The sequence below is a fragment of the Cervus elaphus genome, chromosome 26 (genome assembly GCF_910594005.1).
Source record: "Cervus elaphus chromosome 26, mCerEla1.1, whole genome shotgun sequence".
Classification (NCBI taxonomy): Eukaryota; Metazoa; Chordata; class Mammalia; order Artiodactyla; family Cervidae; genus Cervus; species Cervus elaphus.
In genome coordinates, this window is record NC_057840.1 from 10,543,296 (window position 1) to 10,568,418 (window position 25,123).

Here is a 25,123-nt window from a genome sequence, read left to right on the forward strand (position 1 = left end):
GGAACAGAGATCAAATTGCCAACATTTGTTGGGTGATAGAAAAAGCAAGGAAGTTCCAGAAAAAATTCTGCTGCTTCGTTGACTAAGCTAAAGCTTTTGACTGTGTGAGTCACAACAAACTGTGGAAAGTTCTTGAAGACCTGGTAGTACTAGACCACCTTACCTGTCTCCTGAGGAACCTGTATGTGGGTCAAGAAACAGCAGTTAAAACCAAACACGAAACAACTGTCTGGTTCAAAATTGGAAAAAGAGTACAACAAGGCTGTATATTGTCACCGTGCTTATTTAATTTATATGCAGAGTACATCATGCTGGGCTGGATGAGTCACAAGCTGGAATCAAGATTGCTTGGAGAAATAGCCACTTCAGATATGCAGATGATATCCCACTCTAATGGCAGAAAGTGAAGAGGAACTAAAGAGCCTCTTGATAAAAAAAATTGCAAATCAATGTGTACTCTAAAAAAATGGAAACAACTAAGGAATATTGGATACATATTGGGTTTTAGGTGGCTTTAAGGAATTACAATTAATTTATATCTTATAATAATGGCATGATTATTGCCTCAAAAAAAAAAAAAACCAAACCTTTATATGTTAAATACATAGTGAAGTATTTATGGGTGAAATTATTTACTTTAAAAGAATATAGTTTTAACAAAGATTAGATGAAACTAGAATGGCAAGATGTTTATAAATTTGATGAGTTGTATTCTTTTCTTGACTTTTGTATATATTTGATGTTTCCATAATAAAAAGTTAAAAATAAAATCAATGAGAGAGACATTAGGAAGGAATAGTCTTCACCCTCTTAGGTTGGCTTCCCTGGGAAATTGGCTTAGAGATTTGCATGCAGGGCTCTTGAGAGTAAACCCCGTGGGAGATTACAGGAAGTTGAACTGGGCCCAAGGAGATGCTGGAATGCACTGTAGTGACAAGGAAGGTTTCAGTAACTCCCAACTAGAATGGCTCCTCAGGTCACCTGATCTCAGGGAACCATGACTTTATACACCTCTCACTACCCTCCCCTTCACATATACATACACATATTGATCTGTCTTTGAATTGTGAGCTGTCTCCAAAGAACAGGTATAACCTTGGAAAAGATTTTCTTTGTATCACCTCACACTGGTCAGAATGGCTATCATCAAAAAGTCTACAAACCATAAGTGCTGGAGATGGTGTGGAGGAAAGGGAACCTTCCTGCCCTATTGGTGGGAATATAAATTGGTACAGCTGCTATGAAGAACAGTGAGAAAAAAAAAAAAAGTTATGTCTGACTCTTTGCGACCCCATGGACTGTAGCCCTCCAAGCCTGGAAGGCTCCCCCGTCCCTGGGATTCTCCAGGCAAGAACACTGGAGTGGGTTGCCATTTCCTTCTCCAATACATGAAAGTGAAAAGTGAAAGTGAAGTCACTCAGTCATGTCCGACTCTTAGCGACCGTATGGACCGCAGCCCACCAGGCTCCTCCATCCATGGGGTTTTCCAGGCAAGAACACTGGGGATATTTAGGGGTGTGCTAAATATCTCTGAGCCAATAGTAACTTCTAAGGAGATCATAACATTATGCTGTAGTGAGAAAATTAGTGTTGGAAATTATAAGTTTATGAAAAAGGGTTATGTTTTATATACTTTGTTAAAGAAGACAAAATGTATTGGGAAAACCACCAAAACTATTAAGAATTTAACCTAATATTTAAAAAGATAAGAGCAAATGTATGTAAAGTTCACCTGTTTGGACTACCTCATTCACTATTTTGCTGCATAATTCAGAGATCAATCCATATACTTTATTTGGGAAGTATTTGTCATGCACTTATTATGGGCTTTCCTCATAGCTCAGTTGGTTAAGAATCCGCCTGCAATGCAGGAGACCCCAGTTCGATTCCTGGGTCAGAAAGATATGCTGCAAAAGGGATCGGCTACCCACTGCAGTTTTCTTGGGCTTCCCTTATGACTCAGCTGGTAAAGGATCTGGCTGCAGTGCGGGAGACCTGGGTTCAATCCCTGGATTGGGAAGATCCCCTGGAGAAGGGAAAAGGCTACCCACTCCAATACTCTGGCCTGGAGAATTCCAGGGACTGTATAGTCCCTGGGGTCACAAAGAGTCAGACACGACTGAGTGGCTTTCTCTTCTCTTCACGATCATGCACAGGCGGTGATGTGGGGATCTCCCCTCTCACAGGGTGCCCGCTTCTTGGGCCTCGGTTTCATGTGTGTCTTTATCCGTCTGCAACCCAACCTCTTGCTTGAGTTCCAACCATTGTTTGTTAAACGGTACTGTTTAGCAATGTCCTTCTGTCTTGTGAAAACTTGAGACCTAATGTCACTTGAACACATTTGTGCAGAAAGAGGTAGAGAATAATAGTGGTACATATGGAGACAATACCTTGGGCCGGTGGGCCAGTAAAGCTCAGTGTCCCCTCAGGTGCAGAGCTTGGGGACTGGTCCAGGAGTGTCTTTAGGGGATAGTTTTTTTTTTTTTTCTTGTTGAACTGCATAAATTTTATTCTTCCTTATTAAGTGTAGGAATTAACCCATCAGTTCTGGACGAGGAGGCAGGCTTCCTAGCCTTGGTACCGTGCCCTGCCTGTTAGAAGTTGGACTGAGGCCTGCAAATGCCATCTTTTACCTGTTCAGAAAGGCTGTTTTAAAATAAAGAACTTGCTCTGCTATCTCTATTTATGAACTCTTTGGATGGGAAAAAGGACTTCCCCAGATTTAAAATCTGTAATAAAGGCATCAAGAAAAGGCTTCTCTTCGTCTCTCTAAAGTGCTACTACTCAGAGTCACTCCCGGACTTGGTTAAAGGGGATACCACCGTCTGCCTCTCAAGCCTGGAGCTTTAAAGAAATCTCAGTGCCTGACGCCTTTCTCTCTGCAGCCTGTTGATCACAACATTATGTTTTCCTCAGAACCATCTTCTCTGTGCCCTTAGTTCAGGCCAACAGCTGGAATATGTAACAGTTCTACATGCTCTCCCTTGGTTTATTGAGGCTTTCTACAGCACTGACTTAACTATTCCCTTAAAAAGGGTAGCGACGGTGTCATGCTTCCCACAGGGACCTCCGCTGACTCCCCGGTCGTCCGGGTTCTGCGCCCCTCCGCGGCCTTAGCTCTCTGCCTTCTCCCCACCCGCCGCACCTTGGTCTCCGCAGTGGGCTGTGTCCCCCCACATCGGTGAATTTGCAGGCTCTGCTCTCATTGCCTGGCTGCTCTTCGAGTACCGAAGCCCAGGGAAGGAGAGGCCACTGTCTCTCGAGTTAACAGCTTATTCTAGTGTAGATGTAGTAAGCTCAAAATTTCTATTCTTCTATTCCAGGAAAGTTTTCTACACAGTTAGGACATATAGATCATATTTTCACAGGGGACTGTTACTGTGAAGATCAAATAAGATCTTAACTGTAAAGTTATTGATAAACATTTTCCAAGGCATAGAGACAGTATAACAAAGTGGTTAAGAGCTTGAACTCTGGAGGCACATGGCTTGGTCTTCAATCCCTGCCCTGGCACAGAGTAAGGAGCTGTGTGGCTGTAACCTCCCTGTCAGCCCTGCTTCTTCATCCCTAAAGTGGGGGTGATTCAGTAATTGTCTCGTAGGGTTGCTGCAGGAGTAACCAAGTCAGCATATCTGAAACTTGAAGGGTAACGCCTAGTATGGAGTCATGTGCTATACACTTTAGCTGTGGTCATTTCTATTATCTTGGTTGCAGCTGTGTTTGTAATTCCTACAGTCTGTTTATGGGATTCTGAATTAAACTGTTCTTTTTGCAAGCATAGAGACATATACATATACACTTTTTTAAAGTTCCTGTATCTTGTCAGGGTATCAAGCCCTATTTTTAACATGTCTTCAGCATTATAAATATAAGAGGAAAAGTTGTCTTACCTACCTTATCTTGTTTTGCTTCCTAATTATAATGCATAGAGAAAATAATACTGCTTTGTATTAACAGGTGAGTTGTTTGGAACAAGTTGCTTAGTGAGGGTGAAAATTTAAAATGGTGAGGATTCAGGTCAGGTATAATGCACTGGTTTATGCTCAATAAGTTTCAGATCAATGAATTTTTACATGTTGGATTTCTCTGTTTTATGGAAGAATGCCTGTGCTCTAAATGTTTAGCCTTTCAGTTCGGCTTCATTGGTACATTCTGAAGGCGTAAAGAATGGACTGTTGGTTAGTTTATTTACTGTAGTGAAGGCATACAAATTCAAGCTAAATCTGGCTAATTTCTTCTACAGGCTGGAAGATAAAATCTTTTTTACCTCCCGCAGTTAGGTCAGTAGTGCGTGACCAGACTCCTCTTCTGAGGTCACCTGACTTAATTGTGGTTGTGAAGCAGCCATACAGTGTGTCTCCATGTTCGCATTTCTGTCCCTTTATGTTTCTGGCGTAGAGTAATTAAATAATTACTGTTGCTGGTCATGCCATTTTTCCCAGTGAAAAAGTCTGCAACAAATACACGAGAGTTGAAATCACTCTAGATTAAGAATGTTTATTGACAGACAAGACAGTACCTATTCCCAAGGCTTTATTTTAGTCTATGACTTAAAAGAGAGATCCTGAAAAATGTTCCTATAAGCATGTTAACTCCACGTGAGCCCAGTGGTTACTCTCTTATTTTTTAGATTGTTTTGCCCTGAAGACAGGCATCCCTCGGGCGGAAATTGTGAAATAGAAATGTACATAGGGGGACTGGAGCTGCAGATCTGTGTGAATAAATATAGTATCTGTGGGGAATGTCAAGCTACCTACTCTTTTTTACATTTTATTTTTTATTTTTTGATAGATGATGTTTATCACTCTTTTTGTAGCTCTCTGCCGCAGACATCATCGCACCGGTATTATGAGACTGCTGTAGCTTTCCAGTCATTGCTATTCCAGAGTGAGTTTCTGAAGCAGCAGGAGTGAGATGATTTTGCAAATTGCAATATAATACTATATATGATCTTGTCTCAACCTGTAACACACGTATCCTCACAGAAATAACATTTAATTGTGGTAATATCCTTCCTGATATCAGACACAGTATGGCGCCTGTTAAGATTGTATTGTTTGTATAAGATGGAGTAAAAAGTGGTTTAAAGTTGAAGGAATAAAATCACATACCTTGATAAACCCCTTAGATGCTATTTAGGCTGTGGAGAGCTTTTGATTTTGTTTCCTTTCTGTACTCCCCAAATAAAAACGCCAGCAATAATCTGACAGGCGAACGCTGTCAAACGCTGTAACCCCATCTAGTCCCCTCCCTGCACGTTTTAATCCCTGGTGGACTCTTCTCAGCTACACGGGCTGTGAGGTTAGGGAGTTCTGCGTGTGACCCTTTCCCCAAAGTCTCCCAGCGACAGATGCAGTGACCTTATCACGCAGACAGCTCTATACAGTTTGACAGTCCAGCCATCTGGTTTATATTGATCATAATTGATTTAAAGAAACCAGCTCTCTGAAAGTTGGTCATTTAAAACCCCAAGGCTAAATTGGCCTACATGTTAATTTGAAGTTTTAAGCCATTATTCTTGAAACTTGCTTCGGACTGTTATGTAAGAAATTAAGGCCTCGTTTCTTGTCTGTGTGAGCTTTAGGGGTGAAAAAAACTCATGGCCTACCTTGGAAGATGTCAGGTTTTATGAAGAATGGTTTATACTCTACAGACTATATATGAGTATGTGCTCATAGTTTGAGTTTATGTCTCTTTTTAGATCTTGCAAGAGCTGCAAGTGTAGGTGGATTTATTTACCAGCTTTCTCAATTTGAGCTCATACTTAACCTCTCTGAGTCTCGAGTCTGTAAAATGGGGTGACAGCGGTAGCCATTTCATCGCATTGTTGGGAGAATTGAGTGAGATTAACCTGCTGCGTAGCACGTAGTAGAAAGACTGCCTTCCCTCCTGATTGCTGATGCTAATTACCCGCTGCTCTTAACAGCCAGCACTTTCCCGTTCTTGAACCCGTTTCCTCTGTGGGCGTCTAGAGCCCTCCTCTCACCTTTCCTCCCAGGATCACTGACACAGTGCCTCAGCCTTTCACCTGTTTATCTATCTGCCTATAAATATTGGAATTTCTCCTGTGAGCGTTATCTTTTGTTTCCCTCACACTCTCCATGGATAATCTGATCACAGCCAGGACTTCAGCTACGGCTTGTTTGTATGCTAAGTGGCTTCCACGTGTTTATCTCCAGCCCAGGTCTCTTTTGGGATCCTCTGAAAGGCATTTCCTATCCTGCTTACAGGGCAGATCAGGCTTTTTGTGGCTGTAAGGGCAGGTAAAGATCAATGGGAATGGATACCATTGATCTGAGCCAGCTCTTATTGGTTAATTAAGAATAGGTGGAAATCCAAAGTTTAATTAAAATGTAGGGGTTTTATATTTTGTTTTTTAAAGTCTGATGTTGCATGTCACACCATAAAACAAGTAAATTTTAGTCAAGTGTTCAATTTCTACAGTTCCTGGTTATGATGATGCCTCTACAATTTATTTTGGAAAACCTGGTTTTCTGAATTGCTGAAATTGTGCCAGTGCAGCGGTAAGTTGTTCAAGATGGACGTCTTTTCAGATTTATCATAGCCTTGATTCAGTCAACAGGTAATAGTCACACACGGCCTCAGCTCGTGTAGATGCCGTGTCGAGGCTGCCTGCTCTCTTACAGTTTGTTTTTTCATAGGTTGTCACTCAGTAATTCTCTGCCACGGGCAGCATTGTGCCTTTACTGTGAAAGTGCTATAGTTTTCAGTCGTTGTAACTTTTTAGTCATTTTAGTAAAGCACTAACTTTGTTAAAATGGGGTTTATTAACCAGTTTTTCTTAATGTCTTAGTTTTTTTTTTTTTAACTTGTGGGACATATACTATATGGGGAAGAATGTATATAATGTGTATTATGTTTTAAAGAGTAATAGTAAAATGAACACTTAAGTAATCAACTTCCAGGTTAAGCAAACAACATTATCAGTGTCCAGAAGCTCCCAGTGGAGTCGTTCCCCGTGTCTCCCTTTTCCCTCTCCCCCAGGAGACGTTTGGTTTGAAAAGCTGAGTTACTTTTCTGCATCTGGGTGTGTAAGGGAAGGGCAGTGTTGCCACTGTGGCCTCCATAACTAGAGAGACCAAACTGAGTCTCTGGATCATAGCTGGGCTTCATTTTTCCTGGAGGGTTACAGAGCTTCTTCTGGGGAAGTTAGTGCTCAAGGTCATGAGTGAGTTCTGGGAAACAAAAGGTTTACCATAATCAGAAAACCTGGCAGGGCTGTTGTGTGAGTCAGATGCCTGGCAGAAAAACGCTAACAAGAACATCTCTGTTCTTCTGTTTCTGAATTCTGTGGTTCTGGCCACCACAGCTCTCCAGCATAGGAGGGAAGTAGCAATCAGGGTGAGAAGAAAGTCTTCAGTGGGTAAAGGCTTCAAGGTGGGATTGGGCATAGGTGGGGAATTGAGTAGGAGCTTCATTCACATGTGGTTAGAATGAGCCAAAGCACAGAGTCTGGGTCAGGCTCACCTGAGCATTTTATATTCAGGTTGAAAAGGTGGTTAAAAAAAGGCAAGGGAGGGAATGGGGTTGGTGGTGATAGCACTCAGCCTGTGTATCTCATTAGTCACATTGATGAAATTGGATTAGTCCTCTCTGTCTCACACTCCTGATTCTAGGATCATTCTTCACTGTTTTCATGATTCCACTTGCTGCTTCTCTGCGCTGGACCTCCTGCTTCCTGAACCTCACATTTTCCTCATTTTAGATTACTTTCTTGTTTTGGTGGAACACAGCCTCCAGTATTTTTTGAGATAAAGCCGCATGGGAGATGACTTTTTTGAGATATCATTATTCTATCCTCACTCTTAGATTGAGGGACTGAGGATTCTTGATTGGAAGTAATGTTTGTCAGTGACATGAAAGTGTTGCTCCACTATATTCTCACTTCCAGCGTTGCTGTTGAGAAGTTACAAGCCATTTGGTTTCTTAATTGTTTTGATGTGTTCTCGCGGTTTTTCTTAGGCTATTTGTAAGAACTACTGTTTAAAATAATATTCCTCCCCTTAGGCTGTGCCGGATCTTCATGGCTATGCAGCCCTTTCTCTCCTTTCTGTGTGTGAGTTTCTCACTGTAGTGGCTTCTCTTGTGGAGCACGGGCTCTGGGGCTTGTGGGCGTCAGTAGCTGCAGTTCGTGGACACGGTAGTTGTGTTTCTCGGGCTCTAGAGCACAGGCCTAAGAGCTGTGGCACACTGGCTTAGTTGCGCTGCGGCATGTGGAATCTTCCGGGACCAGGGATCGAACCCAGAATCTGGCAGGCAGGTTCTTTACCACTGAGTCCCCAGTGATGCCCCGTAAGAACTACTCATTTCCCCAATGTTTTGAAATTTCACCTCGATATGCCCAGGCATAACCAGTTTTCTTCCATCTATCTGAGTGCTCGGTGGGTCCTTTAAACCCAGATACTGGTTTCCTTCAGTTCTGAGAAGTTTCCTTGAATAATTTTGTTAATTATTTTCTCTCCATTCTTTTTTTTTTTTTTTTTTTTCTGTTCTTTCTTTCTGGGATTCCTGTTATTCAGATGCTGTGCCTCGTGGACTGGCCCTCTATTTCTTATCTTTTCTTTAATTTTACATTTCTTTGTCTTTTTGCTCTACTTTCTGGGAGATTTCTTCAAATTCATTCTCCAACTCTTCCTTTATTCCTGTTACCATGCTGTTAAGTTTTAAGTGTGTGTGTGTGTGTTTTGGTTCTTTTTATAGCATCCTGTTCTTATTGATTAGATGCAATATTTTTTCCATATCTCTGAGAATTTTAATGATAGATTTTTTGAGTTTTCTTCTTTCTGCATAGTCTTTACATTCTTTTTTTTTTTTTTTTAATTTTTTATTAGTTGGAGGCTAATTACTTCACAACATTTCAGTGGGTTTTGTCATACATTGATATGAATCAGCCATAGATTTACACGTATTCCCCATCCCAATCCCCCCTCCCACCTCCCTCTCCACCCGCTGGTTGGCCACATCTATTAGGGGACAACTTCTCCTTAGAACCAGAAAAATAACTTTATATTTTTTGCTTTTCAAGCAAGCTCAGTATAAGTAGACACTTATCTTTTTGTTTTCACCTTCAAATTCAGGTGATAACTGGATTTAACTGATGACAAAAAGACATAGGAAAAATGGCAAAACAAAGGAAGATGGGGATAGAAATCAGTGACAATTATTTAATGTATCATAAGATAGATATAAGTTTAGTTAATAAAAAAAAGCTTGCTTTTCATTAAAAGGGAGTGATCTGCTGGTTTAACTCTAAGTTGTTTGAACTATATACATTTGCAATATTCACCCATTTTTGACCTACAAAAATGGGGATTTCATGTGGCTCATTGTAATAAGTAAAATTGTGATTTTGCCTAGATAGGTTGTGAGTATCTTTCAAGTCCTGGAGGGCCCACAGGACTTGAAACCTGGCTCCTATATCGAATCCAATAAGACTCCACAGAATTGGGCTCTTTCTTTGCCTTTACTGCAGTGATAGAGTTCACGTGAAGGTGACAATTATAGGTTAACAGCTTGGCCTTGATTGATCTCCCTGAGTATTCAAATGGCAGCAGGAGAATCACAACCATAACCCAAAGATGCACAACTCAAACAGCTGTGCTTTCAGGAATTACTGTGAAAATGGAGATGGTATCTCATGGGGACATATGTTGAAGCTGAAGTCAACCGTAAGTATTATTTTATACAAACCCTTCATTTTACAAATGAGAAAACAGAAATTTGGATACATTAGGAGCATCATCAGCACCAGATCCTCATATGGTGACTGATCAGACCAGTTTTCTTGTATTGCACTCAGTTCCTCAACTCCACACCCTCCTGCCTATTTTCTAGTCCATTTCCTGCCTTACTTCAACTCACAGACTTTATCTCCATCCAATAGATGGAATGGGGGGAAGGAGGGAAAAAAGGGAAAGTGGAGCCAATCTTTTCTCACTCTATAATGAAGAGTTTCCGTGTCTAGATGGTAAACTGAACACTTGTCACTACCTTTCCCACCAAACCCAAGTCTCCCAGAAATGTTAGAAAACATGTTTAGAATGAATTTGTACAAAGCCTTGCTCCAAAACCGGAAAAGAACTCTCACTGGATCATAAACTGTGAGGAATCCCTGGAAGTTAGCAATTAGTTAAAATCAGATCAAGGAGTAAAACCAAAGCCTAATATGTACATGGGAAAATTCATTTACAGTCTGCCACATTCCAAATTTCATCTCCTTTTCTCCACCCCCAGCTAAATCTGCATCCCAGACCCTCCCTCCCTGAAACCTTTGTCTTAGAACTCTTTTCACTAGCCTGCACTGCATCAGGTTTTTCTCAATCTTTTCTCATTATCATTCTCCTAAAGCAGCTTTTGAAGGCATTTTCTCCCTAATCATTCCACCATAAAACTTTAATACCACAAATATACTGTGTATCTATTTATGTACTCTATGTACATCTGTGCTTTACAAATCAAAAGACTAACAACTTCTTGCCCCCTCAGGGCAGTTTTTCCTGCCTTGGGAGTGATATTGCCCCCTTTGAGAATGTACATTTACACCCCAAGGATCAAGTAGCTTCTTCTAAGAAGGGGTGGGGGGTGTCTCCCTGTCTCCTCACAAGTCATACAAGGGGAATGACCAATATTTCTACTTCACCCAATCTTCATCCAATACTTCAGCCAATCTCTGGGTGAACAAATCATGTGAACAGAATCTTTTTCTGTAAGTGGGTTAGGGAAAAGATTCAACAGGAGGAGAAACCAAGAGCCAAAACATGGTTTAGATACTTTGTCCTTGTTTTATTTTTCCTCCTAGTGTTCCCAGGGCATGCTTTGCAGAAATGACAACCTCTAAGAGATAGTCTATAGAATGGAGATGTCAGCACAGAAGAAATGCACTGTGGTAGGCAGACTCTGAGATGGTTCTCTTGGTGTTTGTGCCTTTGAGTAACCCCTTTTCCTTGAGTGTGGGTCAGACTTGCTGACTCACTTCTAATACACAGAATCTGGCAGAAGTGAGGCAGTTCCTTCCAAAACTAGATTATAAAAAGACTGGCTTCCATCTTGGATTCATTTTCTTTTTTTTTTTTTTTTTTTTTTTTGGCAAAGAAAATTTTTTGCTGAATTTTTACTCCAAAACTTAACTAATAATGAAATGTTCATATTGGGCAATTGTGCAATACAGACATGAGTTCTTCATAACAAATGCAATTAGAATTTAAGTATGATAGAAATCTATATATCAAATTAAGATTTTCTGAAGTCTAATAGAAACATGTGAAAAAGAACTACTCAAACATAGTAAATATAGAGCTTAATAAGATAAAAACTGTGTAAACTCTTAGGGCAAGAACTAGAACACTGTCAGCATTACAGAAGTTCCAACAAATACATGTAATTATTACAGACATTATTAAATGTCTTGAAGAAAGAAAGTGAAGTATTGCAATTTCAAATGAGAGAAGCATCTGTGTTAGTGGGTAAAGGTAGGTACATATCACCTACTGTGAGGAGTGATGGACAAGGCAGGATGAGGAGCAGATAACACGTTTGAGAAGGTGATATGTAGAGTGTCAAACAGATTTTCTAAAGTTGGACACTGATAGAAAAAAAGAGTACTATCTTCATTGAATTAGGAAAGCAGAGGGAGAACATGGACATGAGAAAGGATGGGTTTTACGTTTGTGGTGAAGCTTCTTATCCGATTATTCTTCTATAAGGCTAATTTAGTTTTTTTGAATATGAATATATATATATATATATATTTTAAAAATAGGAGAATATAAAGAAGTGATAGTGCTATAACAAGTCTCAGTAATGAGAAAGTCAGGCTTCTGTGGTGGCTCAGTGGTAAAGAATCCACCTGCCAATGCAGGAGATGCAGTTTCAATACCTGGAGAAGGAAATGGCAACCCACTCCAGTATTCTTCCTTGGCAAATTTTGTCAAAAGAGGAGCCTGGGGTCACAAAAGAGTGGGACATGACTCAGCGACTAGACAAATGATAAATGATAAATGATATCAGCCTATAAGGACAACTAAAGAGTTGGGAATTGAAGCACCATAGCTTAAAAAAAAATTTCCCCCAAAGTTATGAATTTCTTAAAGTATTAAACTTAAAGAGAAGATAGCAGGTAGATTCATCCAGGCTTAGCACTTTAACTCCAGTATAATGGACACAAATAATGATAAGAAAATTCAAGTTTTGCAAAGGACCATCAATAAATTGCAGAGGCAACAGGAGAAGGTATTTCCAAAGCATGTATCAGATAAGGAGTAAATATCCAAAATAGCCAAGGAACTCATACAACTCATAGAAAAAAAAAAAATCGATTTAAAAAATGAGGATAGGAGCTGAATTAACATTTTTCGAAAGAAGACACACAAATGGCCAGTATGTACATTATAAGATTTTTAATATCACTAATCTTCAAGGAAATGCAAATCAAAACTACAATGAGATACCTCTTAGAATGGCTGTTATCAAAATGACAGAAGATAACAAGGGTTGACAAGACTGTGGAAGAAAGAGAAACTTTTCGTATCACTGGTAGGAATATACTGGTGCAGTCACCACAGAAAACAGATGAAGATTCCTCAAAAATCTTAAAATAGGGGTTCCCTGGTGGCTCAGTGGTGAGGAATTCACCTGCCAATGCAGGAGACACCGGTTAGATTCCCGGTCTGTGAGGACCCCTCATGCTTCGGGGCAACTAAGTCCGTGCACCACAACTATTGAGCCTTTGCTGTGGAACCGGGGAGCTGCAACTTCTGAGCCCACGCACCCTAGAGCCCGAGCTCCATGGCAACAGAAGCCACTGCAATGAGAAGTCCTTGAAGCACAACAAAAAGTAGTCCCTTCCTCGCAGCAAATAGAGAAAGTCCTCACAAAGAACCAGTGCAGCCATAAATAAGTAAAATTAAAAAAAAAAAAACCAAAACCAACTTTTAGGATAGAATCACCATAGCATTAAGAAATCTCACCTCTGGGTATACAGTGGTCCCCTTATCTGTGGAAAATAAGTGCCAAGGCCCCCAATGGATGCCTGAAACCATGGATAATACCAAGTCCTATATATATAATATTTTTTCCTATACAAGCACACCCGTAAGAAAATTTAATTTGTAAATGAGGCATCATAAGAAATTAACAATACGCAGATATTCAGCATAAGCCATTATTTTTGCACAAGCTGTTTGGATACAAGAAGTCATTCTCATCAGAGAAGGGTGAAAACCATCTTGATGTCTAGGATCCCGGACATCAGCCAAGGCAGTCTGTAAACAGAGGTCTCGCACCGGGCACATCAGACGGAAGTTCCTATAGCAAAACGGCTGGTGGGCTGCACGGGAAGAACCGCGCATGACACGTCAATCCAAGATGGAGGCAGCAGGCCGAGAAGCTGCACTCGGCCCTCGGAATCCATTAGGCGCACGCACGCAGGCACGTGCGGAGAGAACCCCGCCCCCTCCTTGCTTTGGCACGCACGCAGGCACGTGCGGAGAGAACCCCGCCCCCTCCTTGCTTTGGCGTATATAAAGCAGCCCCCACCACAGCCTTCGGCCCTGAAGAGCACGTGCTCCAGTGCGTGAGCTGGTGTCTCTCCGTTCGTCTGTCAGAGAAGGACGCTTTCCTTTGCTTCTGAAGCTAACTGAGTCACATTCTGTCAGCTGAAAGGACACCGAGCAGAAGGACCGTTCATAAGGAAAGTCCTTGACTTAATAAGCAAAGGAAAAATGTATGCTGCGGTTCCTGAAGATCTCTGGTAAGAACGACTCTTCTCTTGGTAAAATTGTGAAGGAGAAATCCATGTTAGATTTTCTGTTGCACCATAAACTGGAGAAATTACAGCCACGGAAAAGCGTTTAGTTAACATAGAAAAGGCTTTAAATTTGTCCAGTAAGCTATTTTGAGAGAGACCATGTCCACATAACATTTATGACAGTGCACTGTTACAATTATTGGCTTTGTTTTCAGTCTCTGCACGACCTCCCCACTTCCTTCCTGTCCTAGGGGTAGGTCTTGTCTCCCTAGTCCTATCCAGGAGGTAGTGTCCCCAGGCTGATACCTTGACTGCAGCCTTATGAGACACCCTGGGCCAGAACCACCCAGATAAACTGCTTCCAGGTTCCTGACCCACAAGCATGTGAGATAATACAGGTTTGTTGTTTAAAGCCCCTTAAGATTTGGAATAATGTGTTATGAGCAATAGATACATCATATTTTCCCGTGTGTTTCTTTGTTCCCTTCAAGATTATTCATTATTGTTTGTTGGCTAGTCTTCCTATTTTGTAGCAGAAGATGACTTTTTCTTCTTGAAAGATATTGGAGGTAGGTCTAAATGACCAAACCAAAAATGAATGCCAATAAGAATTTTGTTTTCCGTGACATTGGTATGAGAAGAGTCATAAATGTGATGGAACAAAGTGTGGCTGTTTCAAATAGAAAAACCATACTCAGTTGTCCCTTTTTAGTTGTTTTTTTTAAGCTTGACACTATAAAAAGACTTTATGAATTCCATCCCTAACAATTCAAATTTTGTGTTTATTTAGATGAAATCTGGGGAGCTTATTATCTTTGTGAGATTTCATATATATGGCACAGATTATATATAATACTATATATATATATTGCTTTGCCTTAGTATGTATGTGTATCGTAGGACCATTACTACTTGCTATAATTGAAAGCAGTCTCTATATTCTTTTTGTAGACGTATCGATATTCTCTCCCTCTTGCCTCTCATCCTCAGATGGAGGATTGCAAATTTCCAGTCATGGGTTTATTATCATTGTCTTCCAACTCTTCATACCTGTCTGTGTTGAAATAATAGCTTAAGAAAGTTGATATCAGTAAATTGGTTTTTATGTCTCTATGTAGTACAGTGTATATGCATATATACATATAGGTTTCCCAAGTGGCTTAGTAGTAAAGAATCTGCCTGCAGTGCAGGATATAGAGGTTCAGTCCCTGGGTCAGGGAGATCCCCTGGAGAAGGAAATGCAACCCACTCCAGTGTTTTTGCTTGGGAAATCCCAAGGACAGAGGAGCCCAGGTGAGCTCTAGTCCATGGGGTCACAGAGTCAGACATGACTTACTGATTGGGCATTTATACATGCATCTATATATAGAATACAGTATAAAAAGATTGTAAGGGTAAAGGAAATCTTTACTGGCTTCCACAAACTACTTTTTCCCTCAAAGTATAACAGCACCTTGACCTATAAATATACATAAAGTGAAAGTGAAGTTGCTCAGTCCTGTCTGACTCTTTGAGACTCCATAGCCTGCCAGGCTTCTAGTCCATGGAATTGTCCAGGCAAGGATACTGGAGTGGGTTGCCATTTCCTTCTCCAGATGATCTTCCTGACCCAGGGATTGAACCGGGGTCTCCTGCACTGCAGGCAGACTCTTGACTGAGCCACCAGGGAAGTCCATAAATATATGTAAAACTATATTCAATAGCCTTCATCTGGTCATCAAAATAGGTCCAATGAGATCTCCCCATGGTTCTGTCTTTGCCCAGTTCATATTTTATAATCTTATACTTTCCACACTCCAGTTTGATTCATTCATCCATCAGATATCAAAAGGTAATAAGATATACTTTCTTATAACTTATACTTTAATTAAGATTTTTATTAATTCAGAATTGCCTGTCCCTTCAGTAACTCTAAATTGGTGAGTTCTTCTTTGAGGCATTTTTAATATCTGTTCTGATCTTGAATCGGGTGGTATTGGATTACTTTGATGGATTAAGAACTTACTTCATTTTTAAAATAGCAGTCAGAATTTTCTCTGATGAACAAAGAAACAGGTAAAAACTTTTTTTCAGAGACTAGCAGATTGACTCATTTTCATAAAATATTTTGGGTAACAAAAGTATAAAAGATGTCTCGTTTGTAAGCTGATTGAATGAATTAATATGGCTTAAGTACTCAGAGTGTTAATGATGACATCTACCGTGTTTCATGTCATCTGGAGGCAGTAAACACATCTAATGTTAGGTGGGTGGGTGCCAGCTATAAATATGAGTTATAACATGTGAAAGTGAACATCCTCACCTATGACCTGCAGCTACAGAGTGGCAGGGGACCACAAATTTTGGAATTTTGCAAACCTTGGTCTGAAATCTGGCTTTACCTCTTATTTGCACGTTAATCTAAACCTTCTTGGCTTCAGTTTTCTCATCTTCAAAATAGAAAGAAACAATACTCTCTCTTCATATTGTTGTTTGTAATATTTAAATATGGTTAAGGAGCTAGTGCTTAATTTTTAACCAGGGGTCTGTAAATACATGACAAATAACTAGGTCATTATGTGAATGGTGAACCTCAACTTTTTCTCACAGAGAGATGACCTATTAATTATCAAAACACAATTGAAGAAATGAGCTTTTCTATTTCTGCTCCTCTCTTCAGTGCTATCTTTTGGAATTTCCCTTGTTGTAGATCAAAAGTGGTCAAATATTGGTTCATAGTGTCCAATCTAATGGCAGTTTTATATTCAGAAAATTATATTCTGCTTAATCATACAAACCATGAAAAATCTCAAGGATAAAAATGAGTTTCAAGTCCTGCAGGGATCTCTTAAGTTTCTGTCTGCACTTTACTCACTGCACTTGCTATAAGACATCATGAATTTCTATGAACTCCTTAAGGGGAGATACTACCTTATTAAACATTGTTTCCTCAGAGCCTGCATTTGCATAGGGAAAACAGTATCTGGTTGAGGTTTAGCACATGCCTGCCAATGCAGGAGACTTGGATTCAGTTCCTGGGTTGGGAAGATTCCCCTGGAGGAGGAAATGGCAACCTACTTGCCTGGGAAATCCCATGGACAGCAGAGCCTGGTGGACTCAAGTTCAAGGTGTCGCAAAGTGTAGGGAAGGACTTAGCAACTGAGCAACAAAAACATGTTCTGGATCCAGGCTGCCTGAGTTGGAAGCCTGGCTCAGCCACCTACCTGCTGTGCGATCTCGGAGTGCCTTAAAAATGCTGTGTCTCGTGTGCAGTCTGCTTCCTGGATCCTTCCTTGCTTATGACTTCCTTACAATTCAAAGATTTTTAAAAAGTGAGAAACAGAAAGCATTTGGAGTAGCACTGGATACATTGTAAGTCTTCAGTTAATAACCGTGCATTTATTGCAAAATGCTATATTAGTTTGTCTTCAGATAGGTCAGCCCTGCCATCTCTTTTTTCTGGTTCTATACACTGTTTTTCCCTCTTAAATATTTCATCAGCTTTGTTAATCTTTGTGTTTGTTTATTTAGCCTAGGATCTAACAGTGATTCTCAAATCTAACCGTATGCTCTAGGCTCATCTGGGGGAGTCAGTCAGAAAACCCCAGACATAACTTCCCAGTGATTCTGTGATTAGAGACCTGCAGCTTTAAGTTTACTAGGCAATTGATTACTAGGCAGTTGATTCCAAAGAGGTGTCCCATGAACTGGGCCAGCATTTGGAAACACTGCCCTAGGATTTCTATCCAATTTTAATTTGACTCCTTTATTTCCTAACTCATTTCTTAAGAGAGCACCTCATGTACACAATTTCCCCTTCAATTGAAGTCTGTTTAAAGCAAACATCTAAATGCCATTTCATTCTCCTTTTTGCACGATGCCCTTTTCTCTCCTCATTCTGTCCCCTTCACCAGCAGTTAGCATCTGACCCCGTCCTTGTTCACCAAAAGAGCTGGCCATTTGTAGTCAATGGATGAGCAGCTGACGGCTCCTTTTAGGGGAGTAAAATTGCAAATAAGGGTGATAAATAAAACCGTTCTCTGAAAGAACCAGTCTCTTTGGCACATTCTGTGCTTTCCTCTATCGGAGGCAGGGAAGACTGAGGCTTATTCATAAGGGAATGAATCAGTGGTCAAAGAATCACTCCAGAGAGTCAGAAGCTAATTCTTTTTTGTCAAGTGGGGAATGCTTCTCCCTATTTCATATTTGTTTATGAATGTCACAGCATGTATTCTGAAAACACCATCCCTGGAGAGAGCAGACCTATAATTCTGGGAGAATTTTATTACTCAATCATCTAAATTCAGGATAAATTTTAGATAGAAAGAAGATAGCAGAAAACCAATCCTTAGAACACACCTGTGAGACCCTTTGAATAGTGCTTTGTGAATGAATTGCCCTTTATCGCTGCCCCCCGCCCCCTGTGATGCTATCACAGCTTAACTGGCACTAACACAGCTGTTCACAGCTGCACACAAGATGCTTGCAAGAGCACAGTGTCAACCATTTGTTCTCATGGGGTGCAGCTTAATTTATTTCCTTTGAGGATGGAGTCTGATATTGTGTTCTAGCAAGACTAATCAGCAGATCTAAAAGACATGCAGTGGTCAGATTTAAGGGATGAGTTGCATTTCCAAGTATGATTCTTCTCTTGGATATCTACTCCTGCCCCTTGAAACATATCCAGTGGAGAACTCATTTTGAGGGTGAGTTTGTTTTTGATAGACCTTAAGCAGGAAGTGAATTGAGGTGGAACAAATGTTATTATTTCAGAGAGAACCATAGCCACACTCCACTTCTTAGCAGGGTCAGCTGATGCCAGAATGCTCTTCGCAAGCCAATTCATAGCAATGTGACAAAGGAAATGTATTGAGCACCTACTGTATGCCTAGCAAATGTGTAGGGCTGAAAAAGGCAATAAAAAGTTTTCATCTCATTACAATGTAAGTTTCATGTCTTGCTCTTGAATGCCTTTGACATCCCTGGCACAGTTTAGATGTTCAATGAATGTTGAATAAATGAATAAATAATGCACTCAGTAAATCAGTCTCCTAAGCTAAACCCGATAGATTTGTAACAGCTGCTTAAAAAGCTATGCCAAGAAAGACTCTGAGGCTATACCCATGTCAGTGGGAAATGTGACCTGATTGATTAGCAATGTCTGTCAAGGGCAGGAGAGAGGTAAAATCAAGTGTGCTGTATAATATATTCTGTGGCTAAACGTAAATGATATAGCTATTCATCCCCTCCTTCTCACCCTCCCCACTTTTCCCCCATAAACCTTTCCCTTCAGTTTCTGGAACAAGTGGAACGACTGTCAGGGTCTAATCAGAAGTATAAATCTTCTGCACTCATGAACTCCATCTTTTCAAAATTCATCTTCTTCCATTCAGGAGAGAAGAGCTAATAGATTCTGGTTTGAGTGAATCAAAGAGATCATAGAAGGAAATTCCATCTTGCTACCTCTGTGCCTTTGCCTGGTTGGTACAAAATGAAAGACCAGGCGGAATGCAGAGTTCAAAAAGTTGAGAGTACAGAGTACATTTTATTGATGTAGTTTGTATACACAAGCTTCACCTAATCCTTAGCAGGTGAGGATATTGTTGATGAGTGTCCTGGATTCATATGGATTTTCTGTTCCTCTTGTGAAAAACCACATATGTCTTGTCTCTTCTTAATTTCACATTAAAAAAAAATTGTCCAAGAGGTATATTAGAGCATGAACATAATGGGAAGTAAAGAATGAAGTTGAGATCCAAATTGCATAATGAGTTATTCCTATCAAATTAATATAAGTGATATAATATTTGATTTGATAAGATTTCCCCTTTCCTCCTTTTCTCCTGGAAATTTTTGTTAGAGAAGTAAACAGGTATAGAAGAAAAATCACCTTCACATTTATCTAAATTCTATTTTCTGGGGAATATTGACTGAAACAAAATGTAGAGATTCATATAATAGAACAGAGATGATCCTGGAAAACATAAATAGGAGTAAATCAAATTTGGTTTCTGAATATATATTGTTGAAATCATTACTGCTTAGTAATATAACAAATGCATAATTGATTATCTTATGCACTAGAAAATGCTGACTATTCATTAGACACAGTAGTAGACATTGAGAAATGTATGCCAAGTCCTTCTGAAGTTGCCAATGATTTTACTTACATTTAAAAAAAATCACTATATAAACATTGTTGCTAGTAGCCCAGACCAATGGAAATATGGAACCCCTTAGCTGCAAACTAGAAACAGTGAAAAAAGGAACTTACACAAATAGGGCAGACTGGAAAGAAACTAAATTTGCACTAAGTATCAATCTTATGATAATTAGTTCCTCCTGGAAAATAATTTTGCAATTAGAGATTGACTTCAACACTAAATGCATGAGAATAAATTTGTAAAATGTGCTTCCACCCACCTTTTTTGCTTAAGGGTTCTAGGTATAAAGAAAGGACCAAGAAAATAAAAGTCTATGACAAATGAAAGAATCCTAGACAAGCAAGTGAGGATGAGAAGAAAATAACATGGGTTCCAAAATTATGGAGTTTTAAAGACCTCAGCAGTTAATCGTTAAAGGTGGGAGGGGGGACTATCGGATGCATAAGCAAGTCCAAGATACTTAAAGTGAGCTTTAAAAGTTCTAGGAATTGGTCTGACTCTGGGATTGCCACGGTGAATTATTAAATTAATTATTGTGATATGGGAGAATAGTATATTGAAGTCTGGATTTGGGTCCTCTTCAAGTTTTTGTTACTCCGTGAAAAATGGTAGTCAGGCCTGTATGTCCTCTTGTTTCAGAGTGTGTGGATTGTAGGGCAGAAAGCAGAATCCACCTCTGGAGGACCCTTGCTGCTTGGCTTTTATTTTCGCCAAGTCTGCTTATTTTGTTTAAATTGAAATATAGTTGATTTATAATGTTGTGTTATAGTTTCTGGTATATGGCAAAGTGATTCAGTTTTGTGTGTGTGTGTGTGTGTGTGTGTGTGTATTCTTTTTTCTTATTCTTTTCCATTATGGTTTATCGTAGGATACTGAATATTAGTTCCCTGTGCTGTACAGTAGGACCTTGTTGTTTATCCATTCTGTATATAATTGTTGGCATCTGCTAATCCCAAACTCCCAGTCCAACCTTCTTCCTACTCCTTGGCAACCAAAGTCTGTTCTTTACATCTGTGAATCCATTTCTATTTTGTAGATAAGTTCATTTGTGTCATATTTTAGATTTCCCATGTAAGTGATGGCATATGATATTTTTCTTTTTCTACATTCACTTAATGATCTCTAGGTCCGTCCATGTAACTGAAAATGGCATTATTTTGTTCTTATTGATGGCTGAGTGGTATTCCCTTGTGTATGTGCACCACGTATTCTTTATCCACTCATCAGTTCATTGAGATTTAGGTTGTTTCCATGTCTTAACTATTGTAAACAGCACTGCTGTGAACATAGGGGTCATAGATCATTTCAGATTATGTTTTTGTCAGGATATATGCACAGGAGTGGGATTGCTAGATCATATGGCAACTCTTTTTAGTTTTTTTAGGAGCCTCCATACTGTTTTCCATAGTGACTGTCCCAATTTACATTCCCACCAACAGTGCAGGAGGGTTAAAAGTCTACCTATTCATTAGGCCACTGTTACTTTGGGTCTCCATTACCCATAACAAACCTAATCCTAAGTGACATTGAAATTACTTCTAACCTGAATGAACAGCAGTTCAAAGTAAAATTTAATTTGATTTCAGAGAAATAGTATTTTTTTTTTTTTTTGTACAGCAGAGTTGGAGATATACTACTTATTCCTGCTGTACTGAATTTGAAGATGCAGTTATCCTGGTGATGTTGTCATTGCTTTGAAAATTTTGATGTGCATGTGAATTACCTGAAGACTTGCTACATAAATATCGCTGGGCCCTACCCAGGATCAAATGCTGCAAGTCTATGGTGGGAGTGAGATTTGCATTTCTAACAAGTACCTAAGAGATGCTGATTTTACTGTTTCAGGACCACACATTTTTTTTTTTTTCTTTCAGTTCTACCAATTTATTGCTACCAACCCATCTCTGTCCACCCCCCTCATGAGTGTGTGCTCGGTCATGTAACCCCATGGACTGCAGCCCACCAAGCTCCTCTGTCCATGGATTTTTCCAGGAAAGAGTACTGGAATGGGTTGTCATTTCCTTCTCCAAGGAACACACATTTGAGGGCCCCTCTTCTAGACTAATTCTCAAACTAGCTAAGGTGAAAGGCAAGTCTCAGTGTCTGTACTTACCTAATGGACTGGTTACCAGAAGTTCACAGATAAGCCTGGTGCATGGCCCATGACAGAACCCTTAGCCTAGGACTAGGGGCACTTTGGCTGCTTCCTGAGAAATTTCTGCAGTAGAATTCAAAGACTCAAAGCCTAGGACAGTATCTCCTATCCTGCCTGAAAAAGTTCAGTCTTCTCTTTTTTTTGGCCATGTCATGGTTCAGTGGTTTAGAGAGCTTCCTAGCATTGCTTCAAGTAGCGCATTATTGAGGAGCTTCTGCTGCAAAGTCTTAAAAAGTAGTTGACAGCAAAAAATTCGTTGTCATCAGATTTTCCTTCTCTATGAAGGAATCTGCCCCTCTTTAAAAATACTATTTCTCAATAACTGGCAACTTATTTTTAGCACTTATATGTTTTAGGAACAATGATAAATTGTTTACAAGTAATATATGTGTTTTACATCCATTGTGTCATTTAAACTCGCAACAATCCCATGAGGCTGGTGCAAGCATTACCCCCATTTTCAGTGGAGAGGAAAAAAACAAAAACACAGTGAGGCCCAGGAAAGGGAAATAACTTTCATGAGATCATACAGTGGAAAGTAGGCAGTTAAATCGGGTCCATGCTTTTAAACACCAGGTTTTATTCCTCATTTCACTGAAGATCTTTCCTTGCAGAAATGCAGGCCAGATCAAGATGCCAGATTTATGCAGAGAATCCTAGAGACACCAGGAGACTCAGGCATAAGTCTGTACTCTGTCCCCAAGTAGATGAGGGCCTAGGAGAAGTCATTTTTCTCTTTGAGTGTCACTGAGTTGTCATCCGTAATTTTCTTTAGAAACTAATGTTCTTTGGAGAGTTTATCAGACATTCTATGGGAAATGTGTTTACGGTCAAATAAATATAGGAAAGACTGAATAAAATGTTACCCTCTTTGAGATTCATGTTGCTGGTAAATTAAAAATTATGAAAGGTCTTATTGCGATATGGTTCTGATTTTACTTAGCCAAGTATTTCCAAAGTCTTTGAATAGAGAACCCTATTTTTATTTAACTTAATATCTTAATAGTAGTAGTTATTCATGGAACACGGTTCTGGAAACAATACCCTAGTTTTTTCCTGTCCCCAAATTCTGTGAATCTAATTCTGTGAATCTGTGACTGGTTTAGAAATAGAAATAGATACAGAATGGTACAGAAATAGAAATGGTATAGAATAGATATAGAACAGTATGCTGCTGCTGCTGCTAAGTCGCTTCAGTCATGTCCGACTGTGTGCGACCCCATAGACGGAAACCAACCAGGTTTTGCTATCCCCAGGATTCTCCAGGCAAGAACACTGGAGTGGGTTACCATTTCCTTCTTCAAGGCATGAAAGTGAAAAGTGAAAGTGAAGTTGCTCAGTTGTGTCTGACTCTTAGCGACCCCATGGACTGCAGCCTACCAGGCTGCTTTGCCCAGGGGATTTTCCAGGCAAGAGTACTGGAGTGGGGTGCCTTTGTCTTCTCCAATAGAACCGTATAGAGATAGGAAAAGAATGCCAATATAATAACAAAACCTATAAGACCTAAGCCTAATGATAGTAACCTGGATGTTATTTTGCACGCTTCACGTATATTACTTCATTTAATCTTTATTATAGCCCTATTATAATAATTGGGTTTCCCTGGTGGCTCAGACGGTAAAGCGTCTGTCTGCAATGCTGGAGACCGGGTTTGATCCCTGGGTCGGGAAGATCCCCTGGAGAAGGAAATGGCAACCCACTCCAGTTCTCTTGCCTGGAAAACCCCATGGGCAGAGGAGCCTGGTGGGCTACAGTCCATGGGGTCACAAAGAGTTGGCCACTACTGAGCAACTTTATTACTTACTTACTATTATAGTAATTACAAACATTGTTATCCCTATGTTACAACTGAGGAGACTAAGGCCCTGAAAAGAGCAATTATAGATCTCTCAAACTAAACCATTTCTTAGAAAGTAAGATTTTCCTGCACACACTATGGAAAGTATCAAGAGAAGAAATAGAAGCAAGCGCATTGCTTTTTTTTTTTTTTTTTTTTGCTTAGTATGCTCTATTTGCATATCAAAAGGCCTCTAATGTGACTATAATCTGCACTGTTTAATGTCTCTGACTTTCTTTTACTTTCCCTCTGTAGAGCATGGTTCACGGTCATTACCCTCTTGATCAAGTTACAGACAAATGCAGACTTCAAATTAGGCCTATTAAGATTTGTTTTTAATGAGGAGATAATTCCTCTAACAACACAAGCCAGATTTGGCTGGAATGTGATTAGACAATCAGGTCATCTTGCAGAAAGGAAAAGCAGATTTTTGCCTCTTCCGTAAATGATTTCAGCCAGTCTTTATTCACTTGATGCCTCTTAAAAGCACAGAGCAAATGTAATATTTGAGACTTCTGAGTCATGAAGTAATCACATAGTCCATGCAGGACAGTGGGAGAGTTTCTATTTCAAGAACTGGAACTTCTTAGAAGGCAAATGTCCAGATTCATAGTATTGGAAATCACAGTAGGGAAGATAAATTCTTTTCTAGAGTCTGAGCTGTCTTGCTTTGTTGAATTCCCTTGCCAACCTTTTTTGTCTTTTAGGAATGAATACCCTGTAAGACTTTTAAGTAAAATGATTTGTTAATTAACCCCAACCCTTGGGGATCTTTCTGCATACTTTTTATTTTTATTAAAGTAATCCTAAGCACATTTACTTTCCAAAATGTTCTTCCAACAAAATCATGTCTAGATATGTTTATATCCTTTGCATACTCATTTTTCATAGTCTTGGGTTAAGAAATCTTTATCTGTACTTTATTAAATACCCCAACCAATCATTTCATTATATTTAAAATCCACCTAATGTATCCATTCATCTGAAACTCTTTTACAATATGTGACAAAGAGAATGAACTTCGTGCCTAATGGACTCAGAATTCTCCAGTAGAGGCCTCTTTGATGTTTGATTGCAACACTGTTATGAAGAGATGTGATACGCCTCCTTACAGATTTAAAGTTGGTGGGCAATTTTATTTATTTCTGGCTGTGCTGGGTCTTCATTGCTGCACATAGGCTTTCTCTAGCTGCGATGAGCAAGGGCTGCTCTCCAGTTGCAGT

The 25,123-nt window shown here is 39.7% G+C and overlaps 2 protein-coding genes across 4 annotated transcripts in view; both read left to right on the forward strand.

Annotated features, from left to right (window-relative positions):
- LOC122684278 overlaps window positions 1-25,123 on the forward strand; it is an 831,075-nt gene that overhangs the window by 139,305 nt on the left and 666,647 nt on the right.
- The window catches only part of LOC122684279 (cyclin-Y-like protein 1), a 124,411-nt gene that overhangs the window by 7,460 nt on the left and 91,828 nt on the right, over window positions 1-25,123 (forward strand). For 2 of the 3 annotated variants that reach the window (XM_043888284.1, XM_043888286.1), the window contains exon 1: window positions 13,569-13,768. The exons of the other annotated variant lie outside the window; for it this stretch is intronic. Coding sequence is in view for 1 of the 2 variants with exons in the window: in XM_043888286.1 (XP_043744221.1) it covers window positions 13,744-13,768 (25 nt within the window). In the remaining variant the exon portion in view is untranslated. Of the gene's footprint in view, window positions 1-13,568; window positions 13,769-25,123 lie in introns of those variants that run through there. 3 annotated transcript variants of the gene reach the window in all.